The 12,778-nt window shown below is 46.9% G+C and overlaps 1 protein-coding gene across 1 annotated transcript in view; it reads left to right on the top strand.

Moving 5' to 3' along the window:
- The window catches only part of LOC138546965 (sterol carrier protein 2-like), a 757,362-nt gene that overhangs the window by 730,418 nt on the left and 14,166 nt on the right, over positions 1–12,778 (top strand). Inside the window, exon 15 of the mRNA XM_069642177.1 lies at positions 11,323–11,402. Coding sequence (XP_069498278.1) covers positions 11,323–11,402 — 80 coding nt within the window. The remainder of the gene's footprint in view (positions 1–11,322; positions 11,403–12,778) is intronic.

The following is a 12,778-nucleotide window of genomic DNA, read 5'->3' as shown; positions in this document are numbered from 1 at the left end:
TGTTGTTGCACAATTGCATAATCCGTTTCCCTCCTCAGTCTGAACTCCTGAGGTTCCAAGAAAGGATCTCCCCACTCCTTGATTCCATAAATGCATACAGGGATTTAATGCTGCGCGCTAGCTCAGGATTTCTCCTTTCCCTGAATTCAGATCATTTTATTTTCACTGATTTGCAGCAAGGTGATCAAACAAACCAATAAGCAGTCATTCAGGCACCTAGCCTTCTCGAGGCCCATGGTCACATGAACAAATTAACTTCAATGTCAGTGCTTTAAGTGGGCCGGGGCCTGACTGGGCCGGGCCGCGGCAGTCTCCAAAAAGTGGGGCTGAGCCAGGGCCCTGCCGGGGCCCCCGGTCCCACCACACGCAACATTGGTGGGATGCATTATCGCGTCGCGGCCGCAGGTCCAACAGGAGATGCGCCTGCCATGAAGTCTGGCAAGCTGACAGAAGTGGCAGCCAACCACAGCGATGCTGTGCCTGGCTGTCACTTCAGTCAGTCATAGTAACTGCCTCTGATGACCTCTCACGCGAGGGGTCACCAGAGGCAGTTACTGTCCCTTTGTTTCCCCAGGTCACAGAGGTGTCTTTAACCCTGGGCGAACCTGGGGATTCCTCGACATTTTTCGAGGTTTATGAAAGATGGCTTGAAAAGTACACCATTCAAGCCATCTTTTATAAAGCTTTACCGACGGACAATTTTGTCCGTAGTCAAAGCTTTATAAAAGATGGCTTGAATGGTGTACTTTCAAAGCCATCTTTTATAAACCCGAAATGTTCTTTAAAAAATGGCCTGAAAACTAGGCAAACCATAAGGTATGCACACAAATATATACGCATGTTATATATCTGTGTGCATACCTTACTATGGTTTGTGTACTATGCAAGCCATCTTTTCTAAACCTAGAAATATGTAACTGGCTAAAATATGTAACATATTTCTATGTTTAGAAAAGATGGCTTGCATAGTACACAAAACATAGTAAGGTACTCACACAGATATATAACATGTATATATATTTGTGTGCATACCTTACGATTTGCGTATGTTTTAGGCTGTGCCCCCCACAAGCCACGCCCCAAATGAGGGCCCCCCTTCGATTTCTTACCCCGCTTAAAGCCCTGTTCAATGTAGACAGTAAGTCAAGAGAAAAAAATACATTAGTTTTTGTCAACCGCGCTGTCCATTTCAAGCAAAAATAGGGCCTTGGCGATCCACAGTCAACACTTCTCTCGTGTTTAAAGTGTTAGTGTGAGAAGCAAGTCAATGGATGGAGACCCCCCAGCAACAAGGGTTCCATGCCGTAATAGTCCTCTATCCCCTCACAATTACAGGACTTTGTTGAAAAGCAGTCAAGCAAGAACACTTTGGAAAGGTGTGCTTTCACCCCACCCAGCAAGGTCCAGTCCAGAAAGGCAGCCGAGGAAAAGTCGAAAAGGTTTGATAAAATACAATGCCATTGGGAACCTATCACTAAAGTTAGAATTTGGTGCACCAAGCTCTTGGGGGACAGTTCATCTGAGAAATTCTTGAGCCTGCGGCCGCTGCTGAGTATCCTACCCAGGAGAATGGGTATATGAGCCCTCTCGACTGGTAGACAATGCAAAAATACAGGGAGCTTTATTGGCATGGTAAGTTAAAGAAATAGTATGAAATTGAATTCATGCACATTCACAAAATGTAACATTTTCTTCAGTACAGATTATTTTCTTTTTTCAGCTTCTTTTCTAAAACACGATATTGCTTTATTTGTCGTCTTTGCTTACATACTTTAATGTTCTCTCTGCTAATCCTGATCGTTGTCCAAGAATGATGCATAGCTGTTCTTGTTTCTGTTTTACTTGCAAAGGTGTCTTGAATTTCTTTGTATGGAAGATAAGGTGCCTTCCCCATCTCATAAGTCAAGTTGTCATATTCTGTCCCCCTAAGATCTTTTGTGTGTGTGTGATTTTTTTTTTCGGGATTACTGCAGATGCTTAGCGCTGTAATAATTACCCCAATTAATGGTACTCAGTTTATCAATCAGCCTTGGAAGGAAGGAGAACCGAGTCATCCCTGCTGCAGGATTTGGACTTGCAAACTGGCCCCATGTGAGCGGAGAGTACTTTAATCATGTTATCAACATGGGAAAAAATCATTGACAGTTTTCTTTTGGATGTCAAGCGGCAGAGATTTGATACACCTGCACCCTACTTTCCTGCCACTCTCTCGCTGGCCTCCCTTGGCCCTCTTCCTGCTCCCAACTGTGAGGTTAAGAACCTCATGGTCATTTTTCGACTCCATACACTACTTCTCTCCTCACATCTCTGAACTACCAACTGCACGTCCTCCGAGATATACTTCCTTTCTTCTCCTTCCTCCAGATGCTCACTGTCTCTAGAGCTCCGGTTCTCTCTAGGCTAGACTAATGCAAAATACTCTTCCTAAATTTGCCTGCTTTTACTCTCCGCCCATCTGATTCTCATCCAGAACAGGACTGCCAGACTTGTCCTTGTCCTCAAGCCCTGGGATTGTATCTCTCTAGCCCTGAAATCTCTTGATTGGCTCCCAGTGACTGCAAGGGTTAAATTAAAGACCTTTTGCATTGTCCACCAGGCCTTCTGGGGCCTGGGTTAAAAAAAATCTCCCTCTGTAAATACCTTCCCACACTAGCTCTTCGTTCCTCCACCTCCCTCAGGGTCAGCCTCTTCTCCAAGCAACGAGTTGGGGGTAGATCTCTTTCCTCGGCTGGGGCCTCCTTCTAGAACAGCCTCCCTGCCACTCTGAAACTTGAGGAGAACCATCTCCGGTTCCGGAAACACCTTCCTCTTTGCTTCTGCCTTCACCCTTCCTCTCCCCTGCTGAACTGCCTGCTTTGGCTCTGTGCACCTGGCTACCCTCCGATTTCGGACCCAGGTCCCTGTCCACCCAGACACACACCCGCACTACCTCCTGGCAACCTCTGCACCTGGGTCTGTATCTGTAATCCTACAGTCCCCTTACCTGCACTTATCAGACACCCCCGTCTGCACCTTAAACATTGCACTTGCCACCTTGCTGGCTGCACTATCAGTTGTTGTTTTTAGCCCTTGCTCAGCACTTTCCACTTCTCCCCTCTTCCTTGCACTTTTCTCCCTTCCCTCTCCCCTGCACTTGTGCGTTCTCAATGTCAATGGGCCTAGTAAGATTGTTGTTTTGTCCTCCCTTGTTCCCCTACCCTCCCTTCGTCACGCTCTAAAAACACGTGTGTATGAGCGCAATACAAATAAAATATAATTTCTGATGTTTGTTAATCTGCTTAGAATCACGTGCTGTGCATAGTCTGACATCCAGTGGTCACTGCAGAGTATTGCATTTTGTTTTTCGTAGTCGAAAAGGGGACATCGACAAGGCGTGTTTGTAACACTATCCCTATAGTGGCGTGCAGTGTACCCACAACCCCTCACGCGTCGAGGTCCCTCAGATTGTTTTTTTCCGCCCAGTTACTGGTCGCCTTTTTGCGGAGCTCCTCGAGAGACATTGCGAAATCATTTCCTCGACCCTTGGTCGTTTATTATTATAACTAACACATAGATCCCTCCCTCGACGTAGCTGCCAAACTGTTCTCTGCCGAGCAGGATCTTCGACGGAGGGACGAGCGGAGGAGATCCTTCGGCGCTGCCGAACACGTGGCCTGGCCTCGCCGGCCTAACAGAGTAGGGAGAGTGGGGTTGTTGGTCATTTCTTTGTTTCACTCTGAGAATGTCTTTCTCTTTCCCCTCCCTCTCTTTCGAGGTTGTAATCACATTTCATGCCCACAGCTGTGGAGAGGACGCCCTTTAGGTTTTGCCCGCGTTGCAAAGGCAAGTTTACCTGGAAGGACAAGCACAAACGGTGTAACCGTTGCTTGCCCCTCGATCACAAAGAGGACGGCTGTGCGGCCTGTAAGTTACTTAAACCCAAAACTTTAAAGGACTGCAGGGTCAAAAGGTGGGCAGCCTATGCGATGTCTAGGTCTGACTCCTCGCCAGCTGCCGCCGAATGTGATGAGGACAGTGATTACACGGCCTCCGCAACAGAGGTTATAGACCTCTCGAAGGAGCGTTCCCGCTCCTCGTCGTCCGTCCCCGGGCCCAACAAGCCCGGCTCACGCCCCGTTTATGGGGATGAACACCCCGGCGACAAGGACGCACACAGAAAAACACATACCCCACTGCACGCATTCGTCGAAGATGAAGGCAGCCATAGCGTCAACGGAGGTGTGGGGTCCACCGGCGTTTTCCGCCGACCGTAAGGGTCGCAAGCCCTCCCCGCCCCCGCTTCCGCGACCGGCGACTGGGCTTTCTGTAGATAAGGGCGCTAACCCCAAATCCTCAGGCGACGCGCCTCGCAAGAGTGCGTACGTTGCCAGTAAAGACTCGGCACTGCCTAGCGCGACGGCGAGCGATCCCCGACGGAGAAGATGATCGCCGAAAGCCTCGCACGTATAACTTCTAAAGACGGCCAGAGACGGACGGCGGGTGATACGTCGAAAACCGCTCACAAGGCCAAAGAAACGCCGAGGAAGCCGGAGGGTAGGCTGGGACAGCTCCCACCGTCGACAGAAGACCCTAGCCAGCGAGGAGGTTTCTCAGAAGGCGAAGGGACTCTATCTTCGACGCTAAGGGACAGAAATAAGCAACTACAGGGAGAGGAAACTCCCTTTTCACTCCCAGACCGCTCTGGCCTACCTTACTGGACTGTAGAGAGGTTCCAGTCATGTATGGACAAGCTAGACAGGTTCATGGCCATCCCAGAAAATGGGACACCCAAGAGGCCAAGGGAGGTACTCCAGGAGGGGCCATGGGCTAAATACCCGAAGCTCTTTAACCCCCTACAGGAAGACATGAACTCTTAAGACCTCACTGAAGAGGACTCTCACTTCCAGGTAGAGGATGAGTTTGTGAATAGTGAAGACCAACAAGAAGAAGGTTTTCATGATGACACTAACATAGGTGAGGAGGGCTACGAGGAGGACCCAGGTGAAGGTGGCTCACAGCCCTGGTAGTCGCCATCAGGATCTACAGACCCCGACATTATAGACATTTCTTCTCCTCAGACCACACCGGTCAGGAACCCATCTCCAGTAGACGATCAGCCCACCTTCAATGCACTACTGAGGAAGGCAGCAGCGCATTTTGAAGTTGAAACTGGGGAGGTCACCCCAGATACTGATTTCGTCGAAAAGATTAAAGAAAAACCTCCCACTAGTCAAACTATTCCTATCCTCGCCTCGGTTAAGAGACGACTCACCCCATCGCTGTCCACCTCCGTGCTTGTAAGAGGGGTCAATCCAAGAATCGAGAAATTGTTCTCACCCTCTCAGTCAGACCCATTATATATCAGGGGTCATTCAGTCCTGGACTCCTTAGTGGTGACTAACACAAGGAAGAGGGCTGGTGTTCCACTGTCAACCAGCGAGACACCCCAAGATAAAGAAGGGAAAAAGCTTTATGCCTTGGGCAAAAGAATTTCCGCCTCGGCAGCGTTTTCAATTAGGATTGCCAATTATAATACATTGTTGGCAAGCTATACTGATGCTCAATGGGGAAAGCTTAAGCAGGACATCAAAGAAGCCCCTGAACCTCTAAGAACTTGCTTATTGGCTACAGTTACAGAAGGAGCTCTGGTCAACCAGAGCATCATTAAGAACACTTTTGATGCAGTAGAAACTGCTGGCCGTTCTTTGGTGCAGGGAATTCTGCTGAAGCGTCACGTCTGGCTTCGCAATTCCGGTTTCAAGGCAGAGACGCAGGCGTCACTCATTAATAAGCCAATAGAAGAGTCAAATCTCTTTGGAAGGGCAGTGGACGACGCGCTGGAAAATGCGAAGAATTTGACACCATAAAGACCTTAGACCAAATCTCAAAGCCTCCAAACAGGCGGGGATTTGGGAACAAGTGCTTTTTTCGTGGCCAACGCCAACAACAGCAGCAGCAACAGCATTACACTGCAGGCAACTGGCCCCCTAATCAGGGTACCGGTAACTAGTATAACCGAAGAGGACAACGCCGTGGCAAGGGCAGAGGCCGGGGCTCCAGCCCCAGAGGCACCCCGGCAAGTAGCACCAAATGACCCAAAGGTTCGGGTGGTCCCCTCCCATGCGTCTCCGGTTGGGGGCCGGATAACATCGTTCCTATCAGCATGGGAGGGAATAACATCAGACCGGTGGGTATTGTCAACAGTAGCCCACGGGTAATGTTTAGAGTCCCCCACCTACAGACCTCCAAGGGGACGACGCCTGTCGCAAGAACACCTCGTCATCCTCCTGCAAGAAGTAGAACAGCTGCTACAGAAAGGAGCAATAGAGGTCGTGCCCCTATCTCAGGTAATGGAATGTATTTATTCAGTGTACTTCCTTGTACCCAAAAAGGACCTAACCATGCGCCCTGTACTAGATCTGCGGCCAGCGAATAAATTTGTAAAACCACAAAAATTTCGTATGGTAACTTTACAGGAGGTAATTCCACTGCTATCTCAGGGGGACTACATGACAACACTAGACATGAAAGATACATACTTTCATATTTTGATGTTGCCAGCGCACAGAAAATACCTCAGGTTCATTGGCAGTGGCAGCGGCCCTCTTGCGCAGGTTGTCCATACCGGTATACCCTTACCTCGACGATTGGCTCATAACGGGAGTCCTACGAGACATGCTTCTCAAACACCCAGAAGAAAGTAGACCTTTTGTTCCAACTGGGCTTCTCCATCAACGAGAAGAAGTCCAGCTTAGACCCCAGCCAAACCAAACAATTCCTAGGGGCTCTAATTCGAACAGAGGACGGCCTCGTCTTCCCCTCCAACGAGAGGGTCCAAAATATGCTGTTTCAGATCCCTCAATATGTGGCCGGTCGAGAGGTGACGGTACCCAAAGCAATGCGCTTGCTAGGAATGATGACGTCATGTATTTATTTGGTACCTCACGCGCGCATGCGCCCAATGCAAGAGTGGCTCAACAGCCAGTGGTGTCAGGCCAGCGGACAATGGGACGATCTAGTGGTGGTCTCGCAGGCATTGGTTCTCTCGCTACGGTGGTGGTCGAAGGAAAACCTGGTAATAGGGAAACCATTCGCCACCCCCGCAGTGGAAGCAACTCTAACCACAGACGCATCCCTCACAGGATGGGGGGCTCACATATCCCATCAGACTGCTCACAGAGTTTGGACTCTGAGCGTAGCTTCCAAGCAAATAAACTTATTAGAGCTACTTGCGGTGTTCAAGGCACTAAAAGCCTTTCAGACACACCTACAAGGGAAGACAGTGATGGTCCTCACGGACAGCACCACAGCCATGTACTACCTCAACAAGCAAGGGGGCACTCACTCTCCAGGACTGTCCAAGCTGTCCCAGAACATCTGGAAGTGGGCTCTCAGACACATGTTCCTAGTGTCACAACATGTACCAGGGGAACTCAATCTGCTAGCAGACGAACTCAGCAGAGACTTCCCTCTGCCCTCAGAGTACGAATGGCGGTTACACAAAGACATCGTCTTCGACGTCTTCACACAATGGGGCTTCCCAGAAATAGACCTGTTCGCAACTCTGGAGAACTCACAATGCCTAGATTACGCCTCCAGATACACACATAACCGCTCCAAATGGAAAACGGTCTCTGGATACCATGGTCAGGGAAATTTGTTTACGCTTTTCCCCCCCGACTCCTCTGCTGAACAAGATGCACCAGGAATCAGTCACCATGATACTGATAGCCCCGATGTGGGCCCGCCAACCATGGTTTGTGCACCTGATGGAGATGTCCCTGTCCCCACCAGTGAAACTACCCTGCCCGTACAACTTGTTGTCACAGGACAAGGGTAAGACACTACACCCATGCCCACAGAACATGAATTTAGCAGCCTGGCTCCTGAGGTCATAGAATTTGACCATTTACAACTCCCTCAGAGATGCATGGACATTCTCAGAGAAGCTAGAAAATGCAACACTCGCCACTGCTATTCTAGCAAGTGGAACAGATTTGTCATCTGGTGTAGAGGTAAGAGCATCAACCGAGTCCACTGCTCTCCCACACAAATTGTCCTTTACTTGACCCATTTACTGGACTCAGGTCTAGAGTTCAATTCTATTAAAGTCCATCTAGCGGCACTTTCTGCATACACCACCTCCCAACTTAAGGTGTCATGGTGGAAAGTCCCAGTTATCAAAGCCTTCATGGAGGGGGTGAAGAGAATACACCCTCCGATAGCAAACCCAGCTCCCGGCTGGGACCTTAATGTGGTACTTACCAGGCTCATGGGCTCACACTTTGAACCCATGCACAAGGCAACTCTTAAGGACCTCACTTTTAAGACTGCTTTCCTAATAGCTATCACCTCCATTAGGAGAGTAAGTAAACTACAGGCTCTTTCTATTCTAGACCCCTTTGTAACAGTTCACAAAGATAAGGTGGTTCTACGCACACACCCAAGGTTTGCACCGAAATTCATATCGAAATTTCATGTCAACCAGTCAATAGAAATACCAACATTCTTTCAAAACCCTTCCAATTTGGGAGAAAAGAGCCTGCATACAGTCGATGTGCGCAGAGCTGTCAAGTTTTATATGGAAAGGACTAGGCCACTGAGAAAGACTAATCAGTTCTTTGTCAGTGGCAGCAGGAAGAGAAGGAGATGCAGTCTCAAAGTCCACTATATCTAGATGGATTGTTCAATGCATCACTCTGTTACACTCTTGCTAAGTGAGAACTACCCTTCAAGCCAAGAGCACACTCTACTCGAGGCACTGGGGCATCCATAGCATTCATTGCAAACGTTCCCCTTGAGTCCATTTGCAAAGCGGCAACCTGGAGTTCTGTACACACCTTTACAAAACACTACTGTCTAGATGCTCACTCTAGATCTGATTCGCAGGTGGGACAAGCAGTATTAAGACATCTTTTCTCTACTGTTCCTTCTCACAACCCACCTCCAACTCTGGGTACCGCTTGCTAGTCTATGCACAGCATGTGATTCTAAGCAGATTAACAAACATCAGAAGACAATGCATTACTTAGCGTAAAAGCATTTCTGATGGTTGTATCTGCTTAGATTCACATGCGCCCACCCTTCCTCCCCGCTCGGATGGAAGGAACATAGACATCTTTCTACATCTCTCTCTCTTTTCTGTACTCACTCACATATAGAAGTCTCCCTCAGGGCAGAAAAAATACAAACAGAGGGACCTCGACGCGTGAGGGGTTGTGGGTACACTGCACGTCACTATAGGGATAGTGCACACAGATCTAAGGAAACATTGTGGTTTAGCGTTACTGGATATTACATAGCTATGAAGAAAAGAGCATGATGCTCCGGTGTCTAGAGATATCATACTTGATTTCTTATGCATTTTTATGAGGAGAGTATTGAGGTCGGACATGAAACAGGTGATTTTGTGTAGCTCGATTAAACAAGATTCCAAGACCTGTTGGGGGGGGGGGGGTTGTCTAGAAATGTACAAAACCATGTGCTTCACAATAAGTGAATATGCCAGCAAACCTCAGCTGTTTGTCTGACAGCGCAAGGAGTGTACTGGACAGTGTTTGAGACTGACTTTAAAAGCGATCCTGGCCATATTGGAAACCATCGGATCAGTATCAAGATAGTGTGATGTGGTCATAGCATTTTTTGCTAGATATCAGCCTGTATTTTACCAATTGTGAGTATCTCCACCCCAGAAAGCTACCTTTTCCCCATACAAAGCCTTCACATTTTAAACCTATGCCTCAAGCAATAGGCCATCAATTTTGAAACCTTTTCCCTCCTGGGTTGCTAATGTTTTGGTGGGCTTAATCTATTCTTCGTGAACACACAACCACCTTAAAGTCCATACACAATGTTTTCCTTTTACCACCTGATGACAGAACCCAGGAATTACTCCAGACATATCAGACACCCATTAATATATTGCTCCCCTTTTTGCGGATTCCTAACCAAAAACCCGGCCTTTTCTAATTGAAGCGTTTTTTCAGACTGCCACAAAAGTCACTGTTGCACGTGATGTCTACAATGAAGTGATAGTTTTTTTGTCATAGTCTGGCAATGCATAACATCTGCCAACAAGCAGTAACCTCCGAATTTATTTTGTTTGGTTCAAGCCAAAGGGTGCCTGAGCTTTTTTTATTTGTACATCCGTTATATCTCCAACAGTTTGCTGATTCCCTCAGTCCTCAAAGATGCAAGCATTGTATGGTTATTGTCACTATGGCAAAGGAATGTGCACCCTTGGAATGAAATTCTGGAAAATGTCTCGTCTTGAAAGCACCCTCATAGGTGTCCCTTGACCTGTTGCATCCAAAACCATATCTGTTTTAACCTGAGCAAAACTCGCACATAATAAGTCCTGCAGAGCCTATTCCTCTAGACCAACCTTTTGCCATAGCGCGATTCCTGCCAATGAATATGCAACCCCTGCCCCTTAAGAGCTTCTGTACTATTTTATATTTGCACTCCAGCCTCTGCCCACAGCACTATGGCAGCAAGTCGTAAGCAAAGGTTTGAATAGCACTGCTGCATACGTTTAGGTCTCTGTGTACTCTTGTCTTGACTTGCTGCTAAAGGCTGATAGCGCCCTTTCATGCCCGCCTGCTCATCAAGTTTCCTTCAGACTTTGTGCTCTCCTTTTCTATGAGAATGATAGGAAACTTAATGAAAGCGTTTGTTTTTTTACCATTGATCAAGCAATGTTTTAGTGAAACAAATTTAAGCTGATGGAGATCGGAATCAGATTAGGATGTCGTTTTAGTAAGGGCTGGGCGCATATCTGGCAAATGTCACTTCCTGTATATGATGATCTAGTTCGTGCACATGGAATAAATGTTCCCCCTACATCAGCCGTTAGTTTTTACTCCATTTTATGTTACTATAGTTAGCTAATTATTGTTCAATAAATCTTATTACTGTGCATGAGCTTCTCTTGGGTTGGAATCTTTTGTTGATGCATCTTTCCAGAACACTGCTTGTAACATTTGTGCAATAATTGCCATAGACTACATTCGTTACCATGTTTTGTTAACTTTTATTAATTTTCAGTCATTGAAGTTTAAGTGGCCCGTGGTTGATTGCCGCTTTTCAAGAGGCTATTTCAAAATCACTTTTTCAATATAAGAAACAGATATTTTCTAGATATACACTTGGAAGATAAAACAGTTTGGAACCCAAATTTGCAGGTACCTTAATGTTGATCCTAACCCTGCTCTGGATTTTACTATACTTTAACCTTATCCCCTTAACTGCTAAGGGCATATATGGCGGTCGTGAATTCCCATAAGTGACTAATGTTGGTAAGCAAGCAAGCGATTTCACTTTTGTTATATATATTTTTTACAGATAAGAAAGCTGACTGTACAATCACCATGGCTGACGCAGACCTCCTGGCGTTGATGACTGGCAAAATGAACCCACAGACAGTAAGTGAAGATGAAGTGGCTAGACCAGTCACCAGCTATCACTGTTGCATGACTTCTTCTTCTTATACGTTTCATAGTCCGAGAAAACGCGGGGAGCTTCTCCATATGTATGCTTGAAATAGAAATGTTTATTCCCCTAATATGTTAGTTATGTAAATCTCTTCAGTAATGCCAAGCATTTCCTATTGCTATCCAAACATCCTAGTACGGCCGTGTAGTTGTATGCCATGTTGCAGCTGCATGTAATTTCAGCACAATTGTTGGTCATATCATTAGCGAGCCATGTGTGCTGTAGATGTTGCTAACTGAATGCTCCTTGTTGAAGGTAAGCAACAACATGCATGCACTACTTTATGGGTCTCTGGTGGTACTGGCCAGTGGTGGAAGCCTGTAAAGATGAGAGATTGTACCCTCATGGGCGACGGAGTAGTAATCCTTGGAAGAGGGACCTCTTCCCGTTTTTTGGTACAGTGTTCTGTACTGTGACAAGCCATGAACAGGAGCTCAGAGATCCTTGCTATGATCACACGGAGAGAATGGGGTGGTGTGGTGTTTGAGCCATAGTAAAAGCAATGCTGCCTTGTGACACGCACAGGCTTGTGAAAAGACTCGTAGATATCGCAATGGGGGTACTGTAGCTCTTAGGCACCATTCCTGAGCATAGCAGTAGCCAGAAAAGCACAGCATCAAAGTCACATTAACGTAGATGAAGGTCCCAAGGAATGACCAAGCAGTGTAACCGCTGTCCTCAGATGGATAGTATGGTCTTGATGCCCATCAGAAGGGAGGTACTCAAACAATGCTGTTCGTACCTTACAGGAAATTAAAACCAATGTCTCTTCAAATGGCCAATTCACTGACATGTAATGGCTATGAAGAAGAAGGTAGATGCAATGGAAAACAGATTATATAAGCATTCTCATAACAAGGTGGCACCCAGGGTGTCCATACGAGAAATCGAAGAGCAGAAGGCCGTCTTACAGAACAAGCGGGATGATGCGGAAATCAAAGGAGAAATAACATACGCATAAGTGGGTGCCAACATCAATGCAAGTGATGACTTCCCAGATAACATCCTTTCACAGATCCATATTGTCCAGGAGATGGTGGACATCAGGCCGAACCGAACTCGCAGGATTGTTAGCCTATAGTAACAAGGTAGACAGCCCATCATCACATGAACATGAGGGGGGCACCTCTACAACCAAAAAGACAAAATGGTACATAAGGCTTGACAAAGCATATACATTACTTCTGAAGCCAACACGATGGTTTCAAAACTGCAACTACTAACTCCAACGAGACGAGCCATGTGTAACTTGGTGTGCAATTCTTCTAGGATAAGGAAACGGATCTTCAGGCGGAGATGTTCCTTA

This window comes from Ambystoma mexicanum, chromosome 1q, assembly GCF_040938575.1.
Source record: "Ambystoma mexicanum isolate Mex_15411 chromosome 1q, UKY_AmexF1_1, whole genome shotgun sequence".
Lineage (NCBI taxonomy): Eukaryota > Metazoa > Chordata > Amphibia > Caudata > Ambystomatidae > Ambystoma > Ambystoma mexicanum.
This window is presented reverse-complemented; position numbering and strand designations above follow the sequence as displayed.